Source organism: Panthera onca, chromosome A1 (genome assembly GCF_046562875.1).
Source record: "Panthera onca isolate mPanOnc1 chromosome A1, mPanOnc1 haplotype 2, whole genome shotgun sequence".
NCBI lineage: Eukaryota > Metazoa > Chordata > Mammalia > Carnivora > Felidae > Panthera > Panthera onca.
The window spans coordinates 94826286-94852845 of NC_138339.1; the positions used below are offsets into that span (position 1 = coordinate 94826286).

General features: G+C 37.2%; 1 protein-coding gene across 1 annotated transcript in view; it reads right to left on the bottom strand.

The window, feature by feature from the left end:
• Nucleotides 1-14586: 14586 nt before the first annotated feature.
• Nucleotides 14587-26560, bottom strand: part of MSH3 (mutS homolog 3) — a 188615-nt gene continuing 176641 nt past the window's right edge. The window contains exons 22-24 of the mRNA XM_078448459.2: nucleotides 24699-24828; nucleotides 17802-17970; nucleotides 14587-15343 (exon numbers count right to left, since the gene is read on the bottom strand). Of these exons, the coding sequence (XP_078304585.1) occupies nucleotides 15235-15343; nucleotides 17802-17970; nucleotides 24699-24828 (408 nt within the window). The 3' untranslated portion in view covers nucleotides 14587-15234. The remainder of the gene's footprint in view (nucleotides 15344-17801; nucleotides 17971-24698; nucleotides 24829-26560) is intronic.

Consider the following 26560-nt stretch of genomic DNA (forward strand, 5'->3'; position numbering starts at 1 on the left):
AACGTTTGCTCCAAAATGATACCTGTCACTTATACCCCCAGTTTATTGCCTAAAGCAAGTCATTTGGCCATGCCTGGGTTCAACAGCCAGGTGTATTATCCTCCTGCAGGAAGGTGAGCTCATGGTGGGGCAACAAATATCTTGAATGAAAATGCAATCCATCAAGATGAATGTGTGGGGCGCCTGGGTGGCTCAGTTGGTTGAGCGTCTAACTCTTGATTTTGGCTCAGGTCATGATCTCACTGTTCCTGGGATGGAGCCCTGCATCAGGCTCTACGTTGACAGCATGGAGCCTGATTGGGATTCTCTCTCCCCGTCTCTCTCTCTGCCCCTTCCCTGCTTGTGTGCTCTCTCTCTCTCTCTCCCTCTCTCTCAAAAATAAGTATTTAAAAAAAAAGATGAATGTGTCACTTAGCCATTATTCACTTCAATATGGTCCTGCACATTCGTGACTCACCATTAAGCTTTTGTAAAACTTGCTTGAGTCTTTCTGTTGCCATTAAAGCATAGCAGCCAGATCTTACCATTTATGCTATGATAAGCCACCTGAAGAACCAGGAAATGTATAATAGCATTTACTGTTTTCTTCTTAAAATTTTTTTCAATAAACAATGCAACCATATTAAAAACAACTTAAAACAGCCATAAAAAATCCCATTTCCTGGGCTCCATCCCCTTTTCCCTTCAGCTCTAAGCCCTTCTGGGTACAGAAAGGATTTTTAACTGCCTTACAACCCCTCATGTTCTTTTTCTAATCTAGAATTAGGCTGGCTCAAGGGATAGTTCTGACACAAGCACAATAGCCTAATCTTTCATAGTTCATGGCCTAGTTGAAAAAAGGATACATTTTGTTGTTGAGAAGCTCATTTATACTGGGGGAAAACCCTACCTAAAGCTCTCCTTAGTCCTTCCAGGACACAGCCTGCCTGATAAAGTCCTTGCAAAGCAATTCTCTCAGAGCATTCTTTCCTTCACATTCCACTCCTGTATCTTGAGGATAAAAAACGGGACAATTACGTAACTGTGACTTCTCTGCGATTAATTATGGGAAGAAACATTGCTTTCATTGTTGCCTACGACTTTGCAGAAGCATTTAAAGCAAGCTTTTGCACTTAGAGCTTACTGTAATTTACTTCGTGATTAATAAACTTCTATGGCAACATATTTTAAAGAAATCATATATGACTTTTCTGAAAGTTAGTAAACTTTTTTTGTTCTCTAAAGAACTCAAAATGAGTTTGAATAGGGCACACATAATGTATCAATTTGCCATTACTCCCATCCGTCAAAACACCATTCTACCTTCTCTATGAATGTGAATGCTTTAGGTAACTCACGTAAGTGGAATCATAGAGTATTTTTCTTTTGAACTGGCTTATATCATTTAACATAATGTCCCCAAGGTTCATCCATGCTGCCTCCTGTTCAGAATTTCCTGGTTTTAAGTCTATTAATCTGTAAACTGATGTACTTGATAATGTGTTTTATTTTTTATTTTTATTATTTTTAAAGTTTATTAATCTATTTTTTTAATATGAAATTGTCAAATTGGTTTCCATACAACACCCAGTGCTCATCCCAACAGGTGCCCTCCTCAATGCCCATCACCCACCCTTTCCTCCCTCCCACCCCCCCATCAACCCTCAGTTTATTCTCAGTTTTTAAGAGTCTCTTATTGTTTGGCTCCCTTCCTCTCTAACTTTTTTTTCCCCTTCCCCTCCCCCATGGTCTTCTGTTAAGTTTCTCAGGATCCCCATAAGAGTGAAAACATATGGCATCTGTCTTTCTCTGTAGGACTTATTTCACTTAGCATAACACTCTCAAGTTCCATCCATGTTGCTACAAAGGGCCATATTTCATTCTTTCTCATTGCCACATAGTATTCCATTGTGTATATAAACCACAATTTCTTTATCCATTCACCAGTTGATGGACATTTAGGCTCTTTCCATAATTTGGCTATTGTTGAAAGAGAATGTTGAAGTCTCCATTTGTAATTGTGGATTTATCTATTTTCTCCTTTCAATTCTATCAGTTTTTGTTTTATATATTTTGAAGCTCTGTTGCTAGCTGTATACAGTTCAGGATTGTTATGTCTTCTTAGTGAATTGACAATTTTGTTATTATGTAATTTACTTCTTTATACTTGTTCATTTTCCTTGTTCTGAAGTCTATTTTGTCTAATTAATATGGCCACTCCAGATTTATTTTTGTTATTAGTTTTTGCATATGTATCTTCTTCCATCCTTCTACTTTCTACCTATTTGTATTAGTCAAAGTGGACTTCTTACAGATAGTATATAATTGGATCTTTATTTTTAACTAAAATGACACTGTATTTTAACTGGTGTTTACAGAACATTTCCATTTAATGTAATTGCTAATATGGTTGGACTTAACAGTTTATTATTTTTTTCAGTTTGTCCCTTTTTCTTCGTATCTCAGTTTCTCCTTTTCTGGTTTCTTCTGGATTATGTGAGTATCTTTTAGTTTACTATTTTAACTTTTGGCTTTTTATACTATATACTTTGCATAATATTTGTAATGATTGCTCTAAGGATTAAAATATACTTAACTTTGATAATCCACATTAATATTTTATTATTCTAAATAAAATCTAGGAAACTTTCAGTCTTATAGGCTACATTACACACTTTATGTTGTAATTATCTATTTACATTATATAATTACATTATGTAATTATACATAAATGTATTACATTTATGTACACTGAAAATCCTACCATTTAATGTCATATTGTTTATTGCAACCATTATACATATTTTAAACATTTATTTATTTGAGAGACCACGTGAGCGGGGAGATAGAGAGGGAGATAGAGAATCCGATGCAGGCTCAGTGCTGTCAGCACAGAGCTTGATGTGGGGCTCAAACTCACAAACCGTGAGATCATGACCTGAGCTGAAGTCGGATGCTTAACCGAGTCACTCAGGCGCCCCAACTGTTGTACATATTTTAAAGAACTACACAAGAGTAGAACTACTTAAAGTTCTACTCAAGAGGAGTAGTACAGTGTTATATTTACCCATATATTTCTTATTTCTGGTGCTCTTCCTTTACTCCTAAAGTTTCAAGTTTCCCTCTGGTATTATTTCCCTTAGACCTGAAGAACTTCCTCTAGCATTTCTTTTAGGGCAGGTGTATTGGCAATAAATTGTCTTAATTTCCCTTTATCTGAGACTTTATTTTGCCTTCATCATTGAATATTTTCACAGAATATAGAAATCAGGGTTGATGTTTCTTCTCTTTCAGCATTTAAAACATTTTCTAAGTTGTTCCATTGCTTTCTATCTCCGTGATTTCTGCTGAGCAACTCATGATATTTTGATCATTTTGCTTCTATACGTAGTGTGCCATTTTTCTTTTTCCAAGTTTTTCTTTAATTTGAAGCAGTTTGATTACGATGCATCTGGACAGTTTTTTGTTTATTTCAGTTTACTTTCTTTGGGATTTATGGAACTTCTTGAATCTTTATAATCATGTTTTTGACAGGTCATCCTATATTTCTCACAATATTTATCTGCACCAATCTCTTTCTCCTCTCTTTCTGGGACTCCAAACACATGTACGTTATACCTTTCTCTCTTTTTTTAAATTCCAGTGTAGTTAACACACAGTGTTATATTAGTTTCAGGTGTACAATACAGTAATTCAACAGTTCTATATATTACTCAGTGCTCATCAGGATAAGTATTCTCTTAATCCCCTTCACCTATTTCACCCATCCCCGCCGACCCATCTCCCCTCTGGTAACCATCTGTTTGTTCTCTATAGTTCAGTCTTTTTGGGGGGTTCTTTTCCCCCCACCTTTGTTGGTTTTGTTTCTTAAATTCCACATGAATGAAATCATATGGTATGTCTTTCTCTGATTGACTCATTTCACTTAGCATTATACTCTCTAGATCCATCCGTGTTGTTGCAAATGGCAAGATTTCATTCTTTTTTATGGCTGAATAATACTCCATTGTATATATACACCACATATACTTTGTCCATTCATCTGTTGATGGACAGTTGGACTGTTTCCATAGTTTGGCGATTGCAAATAATGCTGCAATAAACACAGAGATGCATATATTGCTTTGAACTAGTGTTTTCCTATTGTTTGGGTAAATATCCAGTAGTGCGATTCCTGGATTGCACATGATAGTTCTATTTTTAATTTTTTGACCTCAGGTATGTTATACCTTTTGATACTGTTCCATAAGTACATGAGACTCTGATAATTTTTTTCTCTGTTGCTCAAATTGGATAATACATGTTGATATTGGTTAAGTTCACCGACTCTTTCCTCTATCATTTCCATTCTACAACTGAGCCCATCTACTGAATTTTTTCACAATTATTGCAGTTTTCAGTTTGTACATATCCATTTGGTCCCCTCTCCTCTGAAATATGCTTTATTTTTACTTAGAAATATGCATTTTTAAGTGTATAGGTGAGTAGTGTTAAATACATTCACATTGTTGTGAAATCAATCTTCAGAACTCTTTTCATCTTGCAAAACTGAAACTCTATACCCATTAAACAACTCCCCATTCCCTACTGCCCCCATGGTTCTTTCTTATAGCTTCTATCTCTCTACAGAGAATTTCTACCTTTCCATTCATTTCAAGAGTCTTCTCTCTTACTTCTTGAAGCTGGACTATAATAGCTGTTTTAAAGTCATTGTCTGATAAGTCTAACACTTGAGCCATATTGAGGTTTGTTTTTCTTGCGAGTTGTTGAGATTTTTATATTGTACGTGACTTTTTAAAAGATATTAAATGGTAGGGCCAGCACCAGAACTAGTCGTTAACTCTGTCCAGTGCTCTTTGAAGTGACCCATGGAGCCTTAATTGTATGCACATCACATTCATATTTCAATTAATGATCAGGCAAGTCATAATTAGAAGATTGCCCTTGGAACCAAAGTGAAGGCTTTTTAGTGCTATTTCTGCATATCATCATTTCAGCATCAAGAAATCTTGAGCTGAGTGAACAATTATCCTTTCCTCCTACTACAATGAATACTAGATGTCACGAACAATGATGGCCCTTCCTGTTCCCATTTGGATATTCCTCTTGGCAAAAATGATATTCAGTGATAAAACACACACACCACACGCCGAGGCAACCAAGATTCAGTGGGTGAATTCCAAAATCCCCTTTCAACCCCAAATCTGTAAGTCACTCAGCATGTTCAGTCACTGGCAAGCCATGAAGAAAGGTATTTTAGATCTGAGATAATAAGAAAAGGTAGAGGAATGGTAGGTGGCATGTAAGGGTGATACCATGAAGAAAGGTATTTTAGATCTGAGATAATAAGAAAAGGTAGAGGAATGGTAGGTGGCATGTAAGGGTGATAAGTACAGGCAGGAGCAAAGGACATCACTTAAGTAGTTATGAATTATTCGCTAAAAGAGAAAAAAGGGAAACACATGAGGAAATGGAGAAAGAAAGGATAGACACATTCAATGGACATTTTAATCATTAATTCTCACAGCCATGTGTACAAGAATCTTGGTTCATTAAGTGTGATCGTCCAGAGTTGATTAAATCTTCTCACTTCTTTACTGTGGGGGAATATGAACACCAGCAAGTGCTTCCATCCCTACGACAGGAATATATTCTTTTTCATCTAGACATTTAGTTAAAAGTTCAAGGATAATCTGCTCCATCTGTTTAATGTAGCCAACAAATAAACTGTATGCCACATCTTCTAGATCAACTTGCACATCTAGGTTTTAACAAGGGAATTTAGAACCCAGCTAAAAACCAAAAAGTACTGGACCATTATAACATTTTCCCAGTTGTGGGATTTAAGAGAATTTTTATTCGCTAAGAAGTAAAGACTCACCTATTTGTGTCCCATCAGGATTTCTTTAACAACTCAACAGATTTAATCCTAAACGATTTGGGATTATAAGGATCTGTCATTATCATTAGTATACTTATCCCCAGTAGTATCTAGTTTTATTCCATTCCCCCAAAACTGTAAAAATTTCCATATCACTTTATACACATTTTAACACTAACTCTGGACTCATCATTGAAAGACTTTATTCATGTAAACACTAAGATTTCATCAAGTTTATAACATGGTAATGAGAAAGCACTTCTCTTATTTCTCTTTACCAACCCAAATTTTTTATCTTTGTTTCAGTTAACAATCTCCCTTTCAAATTTATGATGTTACTGAATCTATAGATTGTGAAAAACATTCTGTATGTAATTCAGGTATTTCACTAATTCAGATGCATATGTGAATATACTGCTCCAGCTAGGATGAACCAGTAAAGTCCTTTACTTCTAGGAAGCCCCACATATTTATATATTGTACAAACCTTCAGCACTTTCATGAAACCAGATCAATCACCTGTACTGCCATCAAAGTTGCCACCAAGCTCGTAGCTCCTTCTAAGTAAAGTGAAGCTGCCATCCCAGACAGAAATGACTGCACAGAGTAGTTGCTTGATCCAAGGGTTGCTACTTTTCAGGCTAGTCAGCAGCCTATGAGGTGGTCCAAGACAAGAACTACCCAACAGGAATAATCATGACAAACTGAGCCAATCAGGTCAGCCTCCTTGGGACAGCTGAAGAACAAAGGAAGAAATTGGTAGTGGGGACAGAAATGAGGACACCCCTGGAGAGAAGGCAATAAGTATAAGTGATGGAAAATCAGAGGCCAGGGAACAGAGAGAAAACAGAACAGAAAGGAAGTCAAAAGTAACAGAAACAAAGACAGAAAGAAGCTGATTCCCTGTAATGGTGGAACAGCCGCCAAGTAGGGAAAAACAAAAGCCCACAGCTGATGAAATGATAAACAAAAGAGAACTGTATATGCTGTGTTCTGAAAATTATTCCAACTTATCATCTTCTGTTAGCTCAGGTTACACTGTTTCTGTTGCAGTTTCAATGTTTCCTCAAGTGTCTTTCTGCTCTTGCAACTTGAGTCTACCACTATTAACTAAATTACATTTATTCATTTATGCACAGATCAGTAAGTCTATGAAACACTGCTATTCTGAAGGGATCATTTTAATTTCAAAAGGTCTTAACTGTGGTTGGGCATTTATGTAACATTTTATTTCTTCTGTTTTGGTGCTAGTAACTGAATTACCTGAATATAATGAGGTGCTTTAAAATTGGCTACCTATACTCACCTACCACTAATAAATATATGTTTATATGTCTATATTTAAATCAGATGCCTTGCAATCCCTGGTACTTACCTCTGTATTAAAGTTAAAATTTTCAACTTGCTCCTTCCTATAAATAAGGAATTGCGTTTTGTCACTGAGAGAGAACATGAACTCAAAAACTTTTTGATTCAGACCTCACTCTAAGGTCTCTACCTGACATAGGAGTGACTGTTCTAGGAGCATTAACACTGCAAGTATAAGTTACACTACGGCCAACAAGTGACCAGCATTAATTCACATAGGGACCAGTTTATCTGTTGTTTAAAAAGTGTCCATTAATTCTTAGGTTAATTTCTGACTAAGGCTATCATGGTTTTTTGTACCTGCAAAAAAAGAACATTTGAGAACCTAGCTTGTGTACTAATACCAAAGCCACTGATTGCTGGAAAACCGTAGCACTCAAGGTCTTGAAACAGAGACGGTGCTTGGGAATATTTTCATTATCTCCTTTTCTAATTATGCTATACATTGGTTTGACTATTTAGAATATTATTAACTGTTATTATTATTTGAATAAAATATTTAGAATATTATTAAAATACCATTATGACAAAAAGCTTAAGAACAGTTTGAGGTATTGCACATGCTCTTTATAGATATTCTTTTAAGTCTCACAATACAAAAATACAACTTTAAATGTCTTCTTTTGCCTGATAGTCTGTTAAAAAGAAATACAAAGAGTTTGGAGAAATTAAAGGTTCACTGTTATCTGCAGAAGTGGCTTCTTCTGATAAGAATTTGAAGGCATTATGGCCATGCTTCTCAGAACTCAATTCTTTTTCTTTAAAGTTTTCTCTATGTACTTTCTGCTTAATTTTTCTGTGAAACAAAAACTGCCTAAAAATAAAGTCTATCTAAAAGAATGAATCTAGGGGTGCCTGAGTGGCTCAGTTGGTTAAGCATCTGACTTCGGATCAGGTCATGATCTCATGGTTTGTGGGTTCGAGCCCCGTGTTGGGCTCTGTGCTGACAGCTCCAAGCCTGGAGCCTGCTTTGGATTCTGTGTCTCCCTCTCTCTCTGACCCTCCCTCGCTTGCACGTGCTCTATCCCAAAAATAAATAAACATTAAAAAAATGTTTTTTAAATGAATCTAGATATAGGTCTTACACCCTTTACAAAAATTAACTCAGAGGGATCATAAACGTGATGTAAAGGCAAAGCTATAAATCTCCCAGAAAATAAGAGAAAATCTAGATGATCTTAGTATGCCAATGACTTTTCAGACCTAACACCAAAGGCACCATCCATGAGAAAAACAACTGATAAGCTGGACTTCATTAAAATCAAAAACTCCTGCTCTGCAAAAGCCATAATCAAGAGAACGAGAAGACAAGTCATAGACTGGGACAGCGTATTTGCAAAAGACAAATCTGATAAAGGGCTATTATCTAAAACATGCAAAGAACACTTAAAACTCAACAAAAAAAACGAACAACCCAATTAAAAAATGAGCAGAAGGACTGAGCAGATACCTCCCCAAAGATATACACGTGGCATATAAGCATACGAAAAGATGAGCAGCATCCTGTCATCAGGAAAACTGCAAATTAAACAATGAGGGGCATCTGGTGGTTTAGGCTGTTAAGCGTCCCAGACTCCAGATTTTGGCTCAGGTCAGGTTTGAGCCATGCTTGGGATTCTCTCTCTCCATCTCTCTATCTGCCCCTCCCCAGCTCATGCGTGCACTCTCTCTCTCAAAAATAAACTTAAAAACAAACAAACAAAAAAAACCAATGAGATACTACTAAATGCTTATCAGAATGGCCCAGATCCAAAATAGTGACAACATCAAATGTCAGTGAGGACGGGAACTAAGAGGAACTCCAATTCAATTCTGGGAGGAATGCAAAATGGCTCCACCGCTTTGGAAGACAGTTTGGCAGTTGAAACTAAATATACTCTTACCATCCAATCCAGCAATTGCACTGTGGTAGTTATCCAAATGAACTTAAAACTATGTCCACACAAAAACCTGGATGTGGATGTTTATAGCAGCTTTATTCATAGTTGGCAAAGTTTGGAAACATGGTATCCTTCAGCAGGTGAATGGATAAAAACTATGGCATACCCAGATACTGGAATATTATTTGGTGCTAAAAAGAAATGAATTGTCAAGCTGTGAAAAACATGGAAAAACTTAAATACATATTACTAAGAAAAGCCTATCTATAAAGGCTATATGATCTCAACTATGTAACATTCTGGGAAAGGCAAAACTTATAAATACAGTAAAAAGATTAGTGGTTTCTAGGGACTGAGGTGAGGAAGGGTAGAATAGGCAAAGCACAGAGGATTTTTAGGGCAGTGAAACTGTCGTGCATGATACTACCATGCTAGATACACATCATTATGCATTGGTCCAAACATACAGAGTATACAACACCAAGAGCGAACCCTAATGTATACACATGAGGTTTAAGTGAAAATGAAGTGCCAATGTAGGGTCATCGATTATAACACATATGCCATTCTGGTGGGGGATGTTGATAATGGGGGAGGCAGTGCTTGTGTGGGGGCACAGAGTATAGAGGAACTCTGTACTATCTGCTCAATTTTGCTGTGAGCCTAAAACTGCTCTAAAAAATAAAGTTTATTTAAAAAATAATTACATTCCCTGGGCCCTAAGTCACACCTACCAAATCAGACAGAAACTTGGAAAGGGATTGTGATCTAAGGAATAAGATTTTTAGCAAATGGCTTTGGAGACAAGATTACTAATGTGTGGGGAGAGGTGAGAAAGGAAAAGGGGACAGAAAATGGAGAAGACAGGAGGCGGAAATTAACAATGACTGACCAATCCGTGTCCCAACCTTAGAGATTCAGATTCAGTACAAGGAGAGTGGAGCCTAGAAATATGCATTTGAAAAGTTCCTGAGGTGATTCTCATAAAGGGAGGGACAGCCGTGATCCAGTGAGGGAGCTTCAGGGAAGGAAGGTTTAAGATAAAGGAAGCAAAATACTATGCAATATTTCTTTTTTTTTTCTGTAATTTATTTTTTTTAATTAATATCCAAGTTAGTTACCACATGGTGCAACAATGATTTCAGGAGTAGATTCATTATTGCCCCTTACCCATTTAGCCCATTCCTCTCCCACAACCCATCCAGCAATCCTCTGTTTGTTCTCTATATTTAAGAGTCTCTTATGTTCTGTCTCCCTCCCTGTTTCTATATTATTTTTGCTTCCCTTCCTTTATGTTCATCTGTATCTTAAAGTCCTCATATGAGTGAAATCATATATTTGTCTTTCTCTGACTAATTTTGCTTAGCATAACACCCTCTAGTTCCATCCACGTAGTTGCAAATGGCAAGATTTCATTCTTTTTGATTGCTGAGTAATACTCCATTATATATATATATATATATATATATATATATATATATATATATATATAATGTGTATATATATATATATATATATATATATATATATATATATATAATGTGTATATACACACACACACACACACACACACACACACACACACACACACCACATCTTCTTTATCCATTCATTCATCGATGGACATTTGGGCTCTTTCCATACTTTGGCTATTGTTGATAATGTTGCTATAAACACTGGGGTGCATAAACACTGGGGTCCCTTGGAAACAGCATACCTGTATCCCTTGGATAAATACCCACTAGTGCAATTGCTGGGTCATAGGGTAGTTCAATTTTTAATTTTTTGAGGAACCTCCATACTGTTTTCCAGAGTGGTTGTACTGGTTGTTATGTAATATTTCTGATATAGAAATAAACTGTTCTGAATGTCCAGAAAAAAACAATATAGTCAAAGGCAATGAAGGGAGAATCTGAGCAAAGGACAAAACAACCAGAGAAAGGATTCTTCCTTCCAAGCTCAATAATTATTTCTGCAAGAAGAGAGCCCTGCTGTGTGTCTTATGAAGTCATGTAGGTGCACATTCTTCACCATTATTTCATGGACACAAGGCAGATGACAAGTTATCTTCAGGAATGTAGTCCCAAAACAGATTAGGGAACAAATATCTAACATGCCAATTAGCAGACAGTCACATTTTCTAAATGCCACAATACAAATCATTTATTACAAACAGAAAAAAAAATTGGAGGGCCTTCGGGATAAAACATCAGTTCATACAATGGGTAAGAAAAAAGTGGATTTTTTAAAGATGATAATCAAAATCTATCAAGTCAGTAAGTGTGCCCCTGAAGCAAGATCTATAACTGGGATAACCATATAACGTATTATCCCAAACAGGACATTTTTGAGTGAAAGAGACTTTTAATAACTATGCCAGGAAAAAGGTACAGACCAATACTGTCCGAACCAAACCAGAAAGGATATCCTTGTAATGGTAATACGTCTCAGGGCATAATAAACCTAACAATAATCATATATACTAACTGCACAATGTTCCAAAGAGGAATTCACCTTAATTATAAAGTTAGAAACCACAGATGGTATTAATTCAAGCTCCTTTCTCTCTCTACCCATATCCTTGGTGTGAAACATCAAACAGCACTTTTATAATTACATAGCCCAGCAGTAATTAATATTGATCTTGGAACTTAGTAAAGGTCAACATTAATTTGTGTACCACATTGGATTTCAATCTAGCCTTTACTCTGGAATTCATGCAGTGGGCACTGTTTCACCAGCCCCATTACCACTACAACCATGACAACAGGCTCAAACTTAAATGAACTGCCAGAATAATTTTTTTTTTTTTAAGATATTAAGATATAGTATACTTTCTTATGGATCTTGACCCCTTAGTAAAATGGTGCCTCGATTGTGAAAAGAGTCTTTTCCTTGAGTTTCTAATCTGGAAGGGTTTGGTTTTTCCTTCTCTTTCAACAAACACTTATTGGGGAGTCTACAGTATATGCCCCAAGGAGAGAGGGAGCATATACTTGTCAATCCAATGAAAAATATCATTTAGTCAACTGTAATCACCAAGACTAGTGGCTCGCCAACCTGCCTGCACATAATTTTCTGGTGGGGGGGGCTTTAAAAAGACAATCCTGTGTTGGGGCACCTGGGTGGCTCACTAGGTTGAGTGTCCGACTTCTGATTTCGGCTCAGGTCATGATCTCATGGTTCCTGGGACTGAGCCCTATGTTGAACTCTATGCTGAGCATGGAGCTTGCTTGGGATTCTCCCTCCCTCTCTGCTCCTCCCCTGCCCACACGGGCTTTCGGGCTCTCTCTCTCTCTTACAAAAAAAATAAAAAAGTAAAAAAAAAAAAATTACATTAAAAAATTCTGTCTTACTACATAAAAACTGTACATAAACATTCATAGCAGAATTACTCATAAAGCCAAAGAATGGAAACGACCCAAATATGCATCAGCTGATGAATAAATAAAATGCAGTATAAAGCAAAACAGTTTTCAATAATAAAAAAGAATAAGACACTGTTGCATGCTACCACATGAATGAACGTTGAAAACAATATGCTAAATGAAAGCCAGATACAAAAGATTCCATATATGGTATGATTCCATTCATAATAAATGTCCAAAAGAGGAAAATCTGTAGTGACAGAAAGCAGATTAATGGCTATCTAGAACTAAGGATTTTGGGGAGGAAAGAAGAGAGACTGCTAATGGGTACAGGTTTCTTTTTTAGAGTAATGATAATGTTCTAAAATTGACTGTAATCATCAGGGAAATAGAAATGAAAACTACAATAAGGTATCACTTTATACCTGTTAAAATGGTTATTATAAAAAAGATGAGCAATAACAAGCATTGGTGAGGACGTAGGGAAAAGTGAACTCTTGTACACTATTGGTAGGAATATAAGCTGGTACAGCCATTATGCAAAACAGTACTGAGGTTTCTCAAAATATTAAAAACAGAGGGACGCCTGGGTAACTCAATCAGTTAGGCATCTGAGTCTTGATTTCAGCTCAGGTCATGATCTCATACTTCATGATTTTGAGCCCAGCTCCATGCGGACAGTACAGAGTCTGCTTGGGATTCTCTCTCTCCCCCTCTCTCTGCCTCTTCCCCACTCAAGCCTGCACTCACATGCTCTCTCCCAAAGTAAATAAATCAACTTAAAAAAAAAAAAATTAAAAACAGAACTACCACATGATCCAGCAATTCTAGTGCTGGGTATGTATCGAAAGGAAATGAAGCTAGTATCTGGAGGACATTAGAATTGTACCCGTAAGTCTGGTATCTGGAGTATGTACCCAATCAATTGCATTTTTCCTGACAATCTTCATGGCATCTGTACAGTCTTCATGACTGGGACTCTGCCACAGCTTTCCCTTCAGTAACCTGATTAGGAATGGGCCTCATCTGGAAATGCAGTTCAGCAGTGCTGGCCTTCTCCCAAACTTGGAGCAGGCCTCTTGCAAACTGGCTGGCCAGCTGATATCAAGAATCTACCTTGCAATAATCCACATTGTCACCTTCCAGACCCTGTGTACTGCCACTGCCTGGGACACACTGCTCCTGGAGCCCATACCTGCTTAAATGCTGATGCTGGTTTGGCCAAGCCAGAGATGGCCCGAAATATCCATCTGGACATTACCAGTGATTGCTGGTCCCTGCAGCTCCCTCAGGCATGGGATTCTTCCTGGATCCATCTCCTTTTCTTGCTGGCCTGCCAGTAAGGTTATAGCACTACCTTGAAAATCTTGTTAGAAAGATTATGAAACATTCAAAATCCTATTGAGTAGTCAAATACTATTTAAAAAGTATTGTTCTTTTTAAAATTTAGATAGTAAATTCCAATAAACTCTGTTTTGAGACATTCTTGAGAATTTCACTGTGTTAATATTTCTGAAGGGATTATGGAATCAATCAAATGGTATCATATTCTAACTTCAAAAAGGCTGGGAACCAGGGGGCTAAAATGTGAGTGACTCAAAAGTGTAGCAACCAACCACTCCTCAGCTTGGGGAGACTATAATGACTTCTGGGTCCAGGGGTCATTGTGAGGGCCACTGTAAGAAATAAACTAAAGAAGGAATTAGAAATATGTCTGCCAAATGCGGGGAAGACATTTAACAAGTAGGAATAATAAATGGGTGGGAAACAGAACGGAGTGCCTTCGTGCAAGATCATATACTTAGAAACAAAAAACACATGGATACGAGAAGCCAGGTTGTAAGTGCTGTGAAAAACTCAGGGACTCAGTCGAACACATGTCACCCTAAACGTGCAAGGAGGCAGTGCTGTCAAGTATCAACAAAGCTAAATACTTTGATTCTGGGGAGATGATACACTTTCTATACTGATTAACAGAGAGATCCCAAATCACTAAGTTCAGTTCTGTGTATATGGTGGGAGAAGCAACCTTGGTTCCATAACTAAACCTAAAAAGTACCAACTGCCAAACAGTGGAGAACCCCAAAATTCAACAAACAAAAAATCAAAATTTATAGCAAGTATTCATTAAATGTTTATTACCTGAATGCATGACAAATAATTTCATCCAACAATTTCTAAATTGCTTAAAACTGTGACAGTATTTAACTTTTCAAATTTCATATCATCTTATTCCTTCTGTGCTCTACTTTCTAAAAGCCTGATGATCTTTTCTATTTCTTATCAAAAATTCTTATGCTCATAGTGAATAAACTGGTAGCATTATAAAATTATTTTAGTTAAATGGAAAGGTACACTTCTGCTAGACATCTCACTCAGCTGCAAATTAATCTGAACTGGAACAAAGAAAAATATGAATTAAATTTTTATGTCACTCTCTGAAAGTTCGTGAACTGTATTTTACCATGTTAGGTTTCATTTAGGAGGTGTGATTTTATGTGAAGCTTACTGTTCATGAAGTTTTCTAATGATAGAACAGAAGTCTTAATATTCAAAACTGTTTATACTTTTGTAAGACAGCATGACAAGAACCTGGCATAGACTTTCTACACAAAAGGCCTATTTCCAATGGGAATATACCATAGTTCTGATTTTATGCTCACATCACACAAAGATAGGCTGTTACTGGACGGTTGTTTTGTACAGATGGCATTTTTAACTCTCCATGTTTTGTTCACAAGTGTAGTCTTCGTTTTCATCAAGATGAGAAGCCTGAAATTTCTTCCACGTCAAACTCGTCTCTCCACTTTTGCAGGCCTTTTGCATCATTTATCACCCATAACTTTGCAAAACACTTTAGCCTTTTCCTGGAGAGAAAATAAAACATGATTTATTTTATAAATGAACTTGTTGGGGGACAATACATCTCACTGCAAGCTATAAAAGGTCTATGACTTTGGAATACCAGGCAGGGCTCTGGGGTTAGGAAGTTGTGCCAGCGCCAGCCTTCTAGTGACGCTGTTATAATCAAGGACTCAGGCTGCTGACCGCCACTACTGCCTCCAAGGAGGGGAGAGCCCAGCTTGTTCTAACTCAGGCCACAGGCTATGCTCACAGGATGAAAAGTAAAACCGATTTTATAACGTAAAGCTAGCTATTGAAAGAGGAGAATGCCGGGGCGCCTGGTTGGCTCAGTCGGTTAAGCGTCCGACTTCAGCTCAGGTCACGATCTCGTGGTCCGTGAGTTCGAGCCCCAAGTCGGGCTCTGGGCTGATGGCTCAGAGCCTGGAGCCTGCTTCTGATTCTGTGTCTCCCTCTCTCTCTGCCCCTCCCCCGTTCATGCTCTGTCTCTCTCTGTCTCAAAAATAAATAAAACGTTAAAAAAAAAATTAAAAAAAAAAAAAAAAAAAGAGAATGCCAACAGAACACAGACATCATTTTTCTGTAGAAGAACTGCCAGGTAAGTGTTTAGGGTCTGGAGCCAGAGTACCTGAGTTCCAGTCACTGCTCCGCCACTGAATAGTTATGGGACCCTGGTTTCCTGGTTGATTTCCCACCCTTGCTTGGCCTCGTTTTCCCAAACTACCGTATGGGAATAATGACAGTACCTACCTCACAAGGCTGTCGTAAGGATTCAGTTAAGGTATGTAAAGCAGTAAGAATAGTAACTGGCACTGTGTCTAGGCTGCTGCAAATGACTGCTTAGACTTGTTTCTGTGCATGGCAAGCATTCAATAAATATTAGCTACTCTAACAAAGCTACACAAATGCACAAGATTCCCTTTGGTTTCTCTGATCTTGCCAATGGAAGTGATGTGATAAACACTTTCAGTAAAAGGTAAAATAATGAAAATAGTGTCCTAATAAATGATCCCCCCAATGCACCCTAATAAATGATTCCACCCCAATGCAACCTCTTCTGACAATTCTCTATCTTGTCCAGATTATAGATTTCAAAATATTACACAGTAGTTGGAAGGGTTAAACTATTATAGTCTGTGAATTTTATTGCTCTTGCTATTATATAGGATATATAGCAGCAGTAAGTATAAACTATCATATTTTATTGCCTCCTTGCATATATATCCCTTTGTAGTAAAGTTTTATTCTAGTTTCTCCAGGGAAAAAGAAAAATAATAAAAGATAATAAAATAATTTTTCTTGGACTTTGCAGAGAACTAAGGGCTTATCTTTAAACTCTCATAATAAATAATTACTGTTCTAATTGGGCATTGTGGAAATGATCCAAAAGAGAGTGTCAACAGAAGAAGCTGCATGTCATTTAAACTATTCCAGCACTTTGGACTTGGTCAACCACCATTTACCATTGCAAAGCGTAGAGTGCCACGGCAGAACCACAAGAGAAAGGACCTGGAGGAGTTGGCTGCACAACTACACTGTAGTACACAAGTTGGCAACTGTTTAACTAATATTAGGTATTACTATTTCAATATTTAAATTTGGTTATGATTTCCAGGACTAAAAATGTTTCTTATAGTATGGTGACCAGACAAGATTTTCTATTTGGCCAACAGTCTGTTCCCTCATGCCAGGGCAGTAATGTCTTGTCCCAGGCAGATCAGACTCTCCACCTAGTACAGGGCTGGGGAAGGAGATGTATGAAGAAAGAGCTTATGTCCTTTTATAACAAAATCTTGTATTTGGGGGAAAAAAGGTACAATTTATTATTTTTAATAGGATATTTTCCTAGGAATATCTTCTTTCCAAAGTATATTTATTTATATTAAGATTAGTTAATACACTGACTATATACTGGCTGGATATCAAGGGTAAAAAGTAGAATACATTCACATAAACAGTCTAGGTGACAGAAAGAAGGCAGTTTAGAATGAAAATCTTGTCACAAAAGAAGTGACATGGGGATACTGACTACAATTACGTAGTTCTATGATACTATTATTTTCATTCATGTCCTGACAGAATTCTTAATTTCTGAATGCAATATAAGAATAGAAGAAGTACTCTAAAGGTTTTAAATGTCGTTTCTTTTAGTAATTTGCTGTGTAACTGAATGTTTTAAGCAACTAACATGTTGGCACACAGTAAGGAGTTAACTTAGTTCTTTAGAAAAATCACTGAAAAACCAATTTAGCAACTCAACAGATAAAGATCTGAGCAGAGAAGGCGGACTAAATTCACATGAGCTTTTCAGAGATCTGTTTTCATTTTATTGTAATTAAATGTTTCAGAATATTTGAAGAGATGTTTAAAGGTAAACCTTATGTTCATTTACAGGACAATCCTCTTCCTGCTGGACAATTTGGAAGGTTTATGAACCAAAAACTGTAACACAATCATTCTGACCTTTTCATATTTACTAATCCTTCTAATTCTTTTGACTTGCTAGCTGCTTTCTTTAAAATTTCTTCAGGAACATCTGCTAGTTTAGCCACATTTAGTCCATAACTCCTTGCTGCAATTCCTCTGGTTATTTGATAAAGAAATGTGACAAAATCAGGGACTTGTTCTTCACCTACAAATTAAAAAAAAAAAAAAAATAGAGAGATAAAGGAAACCATGCCTGAAAGTTGAAAGTAGAAGATTAAATAAGACCTATAAGTTCTTACAACTTCAATTAAAATTTGCAATCTGAAAAAGAAACACCCAAAAGCTCGCCTAAAAGCGTTTTTGTTTTTTGTCTTTTTTTTTTTTTAAGATTTTGTTTTTAAGTGATCTCTACACTCATCATGGGTCTCGAGTTTACAAACTGGAGGTCAAGAGTCACATGCTCTACCAACTGAGCCAGTCACGTGCCCCCACCTAAAAGGGTTTCTAACAATGCTTTGGGGTAAGGTAAAGATTTATTTCATTTTACGCTGCTGGCTAAAAAATTTGGACTCTACTGCTATTATCAGAAAGAGAATAATTCTGATACATAGTACAATATAATTTCTCCTTTAAAAGAGACGAAAAAAAGTTTTTTCAGTAAAAGAATGTGCTCGCTAAATGGTCTTGTATGTAATACACTCTGCAAAGTAAAATACATAAGAGATATTTCTAAGAATGCTAAAAACAAAACAGCAAAAAACACATAAAGAAATACAACATGTTACACAGTTTAATAACAAGACTGAGAAATTCCAGTTTATTAAATATACTGGGTTAACTAAGAGTTCTATATTCAAGTGAATATTATTCAGTACCACTCAGCTCACACTTAGGACTAAAGGGTTTATTGCCCTAGCTGTCAGGGAAGTTGTTAGCCCACAATCTTCAGCTATATCCCCTTTTTGGGAGTCACCTCAGCTCAGTCCCAGACCTGCTTCACCTGAGGTCATGTCCTTTCTAGGGTAGCCTGCACCTCAATAGGTAGCTATGGGGGTTGGCAGACAGCTTCTAAGGTGGCCACCAAAGAACCCTGCCTCCTGGTGCTCATGCCCTTGTGTCATTCTATGCCCTTGAGGGTGGGCAGAACCTAATGACTTACTTCTAATGAACAAAACATGGTAAAAATGATGTGTTGTCATTTCTTTTTTTTTTTTTTAACTCTTATTTATTATTGAGAGACAGACACAGAGCATGAGCAAGGGAGGGGCAGACAGAGAGGGAGACACAGAATCCAAAGCAGGCTCCAGGCTCCGAGGTATCAGCACAGAGCCCGACGTGGGGCTCGAACCCATGAACTGTGAGATTATGACCTGAGCCAAAGTTGGACGCTTAACTGACTGAGCCACCCAGGCGCCCCATGCGTTGTCATTTCTAAGATTAGATTACAAAAGACCGTGTGGCCTCTGTCCTGGGCACTTTCAGTTTCTTGCTTATTTGCTCTGAGAGAAGCCAATTGCCATATGGTGGGCTGCCTTATGAAGAAGCCCACGTGGAAAGAAAATGATGTCTCTGACCAAGAGCCACATGAGTAAACTTGAAAGTAGATTTTCTATGCTTGCCAGCAGTCATGTAAGAGGTCTGGGAAGTAAACTCCCCCAGTCAAACCTTGAAGTGATGAGTGACCTAGCCAACCTTGATAATAGTCTTGTGAGAAACCATGAGGTTGAAGTGTCCATCTTAGCTGTCCCTGGATTCCTGACCCAGAGAAATGATCAGATGATAAATGTTTACTGTTTTAAGCTATGCTGTGGGGTAACCCACGACAATATGTTTGTTATGTGACAACAGCTAACTAATAAGGAGTAGAAAGGTCACACTCCCTCTCCCCAGGTTGAGGTAACTCTGATGGACCAATCCCATCTCACAGCTCTCTATAAGGGTGGCTGAAGCCAGCCCGGTCCTACCCAATCCAGCCCTCAGGTGTTGATCATGAGAGCACTCCCAGTCAACACCTGGCACAGAAATCTCAGAATCTGCTCCCTGAGGAACCCAGTCTACCACACAAATACATGCACATAAATTAAAAACTTCTAAAGAACTGGGATATAATAAAGTACAATAATATAAAGATAAAGCTGCACAGTTTAATCTTTGATAACTCTAAAGCACCTCAAGATTATGCAGCTTTTATTATGAAATTCAATCTAATTTGCACTGTGTTGCCAAAATGCCCAAAATGAACCAGATTTTTAATGATTTCTGAGACCCTATGTTTACTAAAACTTATTGTAAGTTTATCAAGAGCTTTTTCTCATACATTATGTCATTTGAGAAATGTGTATGCTTTATTCTTTTATCAGCTAACAACTAAAAAGCATAACCAAGAAAAAGGATAATGGAATATTCTTTAACCTCCTGGAAGAATTCAGCAACAAATAACACTGTTCTAAGGCTGAAAGTGGGAGGTGGAAAGAATGCTGGCACTCTCAGGAATACAGACTAAAATTCTCATTACAAAGCACTAAGAATACCTTTTGACTCCAAATAAAACTCAAGGAACACAAAGAGCAGGTGAGGAGGTGGGTGGAAATAGACTAGGAAAGAAACATGAAGAAACCAGTGCCTGCTAACCTGAGTACTTTTTTGTTACTCTTTGCTGCTCACATGACCACAAGTGAAGTAAACAGCAGCAGGCATTCAAAAAAGCAAACTCTTCTCATCCTTAAGACAAAAAAGTCTTTATCACTTCCACTGGCTTAGTGCTAACTAAAGTCCCTACCTCCAGCCTCTACTCCATAACCTAGCCTCCATGCTAGTCCTTGTCATTCATCTGTCTGTCCATTCATTATCCATCCATCCATCCATCCATCCATCCATCCATCCATCCATCCTATCCTTTCCTGAAAGCCTACTAAATGTCACAAAACCCCCATAGTTAAAATTTGCTTTGCTGATGGCTTTTTTCTTCATATATATGGCTATACAATGCTTTTTATATCTAATATAGCTATACATTTTATAGCTGTATTATACATTAATATATATTAAATATATAAAATATTAATTATATATTAATTGATTATATATTAATGTTTATATATAAATTAGAGTAAGATAAAGATTTACAAATAATATATAAATATATAAACACATTTAAATAAAAATATATTTTATAGCTATATTATATAAAATATTATATTGCTCTAAATAAGTTAACATATCTCAGTACAAACAGGTGCTGAATTTGTCATCATATACTGGTCTCTACCGTAGTACTCATTATGGTAGTTTTCACACCATCAAGGTAAATAATGTGACCACTCTTCCATAATCACATTAGGGAGTTTTTATAGTTATGTTGTACATCAATACTGTCCTTCACGCCTCTTAGAGAGGAGAAGGGGAAAGAGTGTGTGTGTGTGTGTGTGTGTGTGTGTGTGATGGCAATGTGGAGGCAAGAGAGCTAGATGGGAGAGAAGACAAAAAATAAAAGTGCTTGGCTGCTAGGAATTTACCCAAGGGATACAGGAGTACTGATGCATAGGGGCACTTGTACCCCAATATTTACAGCAGCACTCTCAACATTAGCCAAACTATGGAAAGAGCCTAAATGTCCATCAACTGATGAATGGATAAAGAAATTGTGGTTTATATACACAATGGAGTACTACGTGGCAATGAGAAAGAATGAAATATGGCTTTTTGTAGCAACGTGGATGGAACTGGAGAGTGTGATGCTAAATGAAATAAGCCATACAGAGAAAGACAGATACCATATGTTTTCACTCTTATGTGGATCCTGAGAAACTTAACAGGAACCCATGGGGGAGGGGAAGGGGAAAAAAAAAAGAGGTTAGAGTGGGAGAGAGCCAAAGCATAAGAGACTCTTAAAAACTGAGAACAAACTGAAGTTTGATGGGGGGTGGGTGATGGGTATTGAAGAGGGCATCTTTTGGGATGAGCACTGGGTGTTGTATGGAAACCATTTTGACAATAAATCTCATATATTAAAAAAAATTTAAAAAGATAAAACTGCTTGGTGGGGACTTCACTTATAAGCTATAACCATTTCCTAAAAGGATACTACTGAGAAGTTTATGTGACATTGCTTAGAGTCAGTGAAAGTAATAATTCATGTCCCTGCTTATTACAAGGGAACTTAAAATTTGTTTGAAAGCCAAATTTCTCTAGGCCGTTATTAAAGAGATGTGTGCTGATCAAAGAGTTTCTGAAGTCACTTTTGGGACAGATTCATAAAATTTAGAGGTGGATGAAGTTAGGTAGCTTTTCCAAGAATTTATACACTGGAATAAAAATACACGTTTCTTACTACCAGTTAATTGCTTCATCTACCTCACTATGGGAAATTAGAACACAGTATCTTAGAAGCCACCCAAAAGGCCTTTGGGGCACTTGACTGATGACCTATGCAATGGCCTCTAATTTAGACAGCAGAGGAGTTAGGTTAGAGGTAATGGATGAAACACAAATGTAGCAGGAACAACACTGGAAGTAATCAGACAATGGAGTAATGCTTCAACATTTTGAGTGAAAGCTACTTTCAACCCCAAATTCCTAGCTAAATAATAAATCAAGTATGAAGGGATACTGAAGACATTTTCATTCCTGCAAAATCTCCATTTACCTCCTTAAGTTGTATTATTAGTAGGGCATCCAAAATCTTTTCCAACCCCAAGAAAACCCTGATTTTATATGGAATTAATTCAAGGGATAATGTCCTCATACCAAGCTCCAAAAATTGATCCTGGTTAATCTAGGCTAATCAAAGTCATCCTTGCCATTCTCACTTCTAGGAACTGGTTTAAGAATGAGCATGTGATTCAATTCTGAAAAGGAGATGGGACAATGATGAGAAGCCAGTGAGCATATGAGAAAAGTTCTCTTGCTCCTAAGAGTCACAGGAAATGCTGGTCCCTTTTTGTCATTTGGACAGTGTCAGTTCTGGGTTTGACACATGAAAGAGCCACAGCCACCCTGTCACTAGCCTGATGATAAAGCCAACAAGGCAGGAAAACAGAGCCTAGAGAATTGCAAAGAAGAGGAGCTGAAGCCCACTCTTCCTCTGAAGTTCCTGTAATGTGAGATTATTTACATTCTTGTGAGTGGAGCCCTTGTGAATCCAAGTGTTCTTTTACTGGCAATCAAATGCACAGAAGGTGGGATAAGAGAATTCCTAGGATGCTGGTAAAGGCAGGTCTCAGAACAACAGCTGTGCAGTAGGGCTAGGGAGCAAACAGTTCAGATGAGCAGGACAAAGGGCTCCAGGAGGAATGGTGGAACCAATAGTTCTGTCATCTGGAAAAGTGCCTGGAGAGGCATTTTACAAAGCTATTGGACGGTTCAGGAAGAGTCAGATACAGACTCAAATAGAAGAATGAACTGAAAACAAGGCAATTATTACCTTCAAAAATACAAAGAACAAAAAAGCTGCAAGACAAAGAGAATGCACTTGTCCTCATACGTGGCTCATGAGTAAGCAATCCTTACTGGCAACAACAGTGAAAACTATGAAAAGGAATGAGACCAAAGGCACCTGGAATGAGTACAGTGGAAGGTCAAAGCAGGGAAGGCTGCAGACTCCCATCCAGCATGATGAGAAGCCAAATAGTAATGTGTCAAGGTGATGAACCCAGAGATAGGAAGATCAGCTTATTATTTAGAGAAATGGAAGAAAAGAAAAAAAGAGTTGGAAGCAGCAGTCTTGGCAATGGATGGGGAGGGGGCATGGGTGAAGGCCAGAAGCAGAGGTCTACCGCCTGTTAGCCAGAGCCTTTTAGCATTATTTAATGCTTAAAATTATGCTCATGAATAAACATTTAAATCAACAGGATAAAATGCCAAAACACTTATGGCTTAGTAGTCTGTTCACATAAACGCTTATCAATGACCCTTCCCTGATGGTGAACTCTTATTTATCCCACTGGGTTTTAGCTTATAAGCTCCTCCTGTCATTTTGGATGCAGATTAATAGACATGAAACTGCTTCCATGAGAGAATTTATGATGTGTTTTTCAAGGCTGCGTAGTGGTGAAAGGCAAGGATTGCCTAACATTACATTTATCTCAGGTCGAGGGCTTTGTTTTATTTGGGCCAGCTGCCTGATTTCTTTTTCAGGTCCATCTTTATTACTTTTCCAAAATAAAATTTGGACTCTGGAGTGTCTTGGATAATGAATTTTCCATTATAGCGCAGCAACTGTGTAAACCATCACTGGCCCAAAAGTTGGGAGCTTAAAAAAATTACTACTGAACAGGAAAATAAAATTATACTAAAATTGACTACATTACTTAACAGCACTTGAATTTATTTCTATTGGCTAATGATGTTCTTTTTCATGAAATGTCTCAGTCGTGCGACACTAGTACATAGTGGAAAGGGTAGGTAAAATACTGTAGGCCCCACATACCATTTTCACAGAGTAGAAAAGAACCTGCAAGCAGATTTTTGATTCTAGGCTCAGTTCACCCAAGTAGCCCACAGGGGCTGGCCACTTTACCTGAGATTCAGTTTCCTTGTCAAGTTAAGATAAAACATATGTCCAGTATAGAATACTGGGGATGGTATTTGGGGAAACACAATGGACATTTCTAAAGGTGATTAATACCCTTGACGGTTAGGGTATCTTTCCTGAGATGCATCTAAGAGTAAAACCTACACGTTGCCCCTGACCCTATCTTCTTCTTGTAGTAAAATGAGGTAAGAAAGACCAGAGAAGCACTCAGAGGTTGTGAAGATAAAAGTACATTCTCCTTGACCCGAAGCTTAGAGAAAATGAATTTGGACAAATGTCATTTATAATCAACATTCACAGCTTTTACTTAATAAGAAGTTCATGTACGTATGATTTTCGAGTTATCAAATACGAAAACCAAAAACATTCCAGTTTTACTTACTGCAAGCATTATTTCATACCTGGATCCTCTTTGCTTTCATCCTCATTGACCAAGAATCCCATGTGATAATTTCCCACCTGTTGTAAGTAACTTTTTTCTAATTCACAAACTGGTGGATAATGGGTGACAAACAAGGTTAAGGATTTCACCTAAAGCAGTAAGACATAATAAATGTTATTTTATTTTTAAATTTTATTTCAAACTTTTCTTCAATTTAGTTTTGAAAAAGTTCAAAACTTCGTGAACATTGCAATGAATGTTCGTTTTTCTTTAGCTAGACAACCACCTGTTAATATTTTGCCATAACACACACACACACACACACACACACACACACACACACACACACACACATTCTTTCCTGAACCATGTGAGAACTGCAGACATGACACTTCACCCCTACCTACATACAGTAAAATCTTGGACTGCGAGTAACATGTTCTGCAAGACAAGCAAACATTTCTAATAAATTCTGACTTGATCAATGAGCCATGCCTTACAATATGAGTAGTACGTGACACTCAATGTTACATGATCACATGGAGCCAGTGCATCTTCTCTCTCTCTCTCTTGCTACATGATTGTGGGTGATCGTCTCCCATGCTCAAATGCTTGGTCCCAAGACACTGTGTTTGGCACAGTGATTTTTCAGAACACTGGAAAGTGCCCACAACCAGTTTATTTTTTGTCACTTCAAAGCACCTATGGACACTCTTGTTTTTCCATATAAGAGTAAGCTTAGGAATGCTCTGCTTCATTCTAGGTCAGGTTGTCTGCAGATATAGACTCTCTCCTCTGTTGTCTTATTGCCAGTTACATTAAATGTAGTATATGATAAGAGTTTATTAATACTGCACCGTAGTCAACATTCGTTAGTGATAGTGAAAGTCGTCCTACACAATAACCCTCCTCTCTCTTGTTTTCAAAGATAAGTGCAGGTTAATTGGCTTATTTTTCTTTATATTTTGTATTTTCTTTATTATTTTATATTATATTACAGTATTATAATCATTTTTATATGAATATTTTTAGGTTGTGGAACGAATCATCTGAGTTTCCATTATTTCTTATGGGAAATTCACTTTGATATACAAGTGCTTTGGATTACAAGCATGTTTCTGGAATGAATTATGCTTGCAAACAAGGTTTTACTGTACTTAGAATTCTGTCTTCTAAGAACAAAAACATTCTCCTACTGATTTAATCAGAATTATTACAATCAAGAAATTTAACACAGGTATATCATTATTATCTAACATGAGTCCACAAATTTCCCTAACTGTCCCAGTAATATTCTTTATAAATGTTCTTTGTATTAAAAAAAAAAAAAATCAAGGATCATGCCATGCACTTAGTCATGTCTCTATAGTCTCCATCAATCTAGAAGAGTTCCCAGCCTTTCTTTTTCATCTTTATGACATTAATGTTTTTGAAATATCCAGGAGTTGTTTTGCATAATGTCTCTCAATTTGGATTTGGCTGATTGTTTCCTCCTAATAAGATTAAACCTTACTGCCAGAAATATTACACATATTTATGTGGGTGATGTACTCTTTTCAGTACATCATATCAGGAGGCATATGATGGCAATTTGACCCATTATTGGGGATGATAAATTTGCTTATTTGGTTTAAGCAAGTGCCCAGAAAATTTCTTCACTATACTAACACCCCTCTCCTTTGTAATTAATAAATAACTTGTGGAGTAGTACTTTGAGATTGTGTGAATATTCTTTTCCTCAACAATCTTTCATCCAAAAGTTTTACCATCCATTGCTCATCACTGCCTGAATGAGTTATTATTGCAGTGACTCGTAAATGCTGATTTAAAAAAATTCTCTCTGTATTTATTAGTTGGTATTCTATAAAGAGGAGCTTTTCT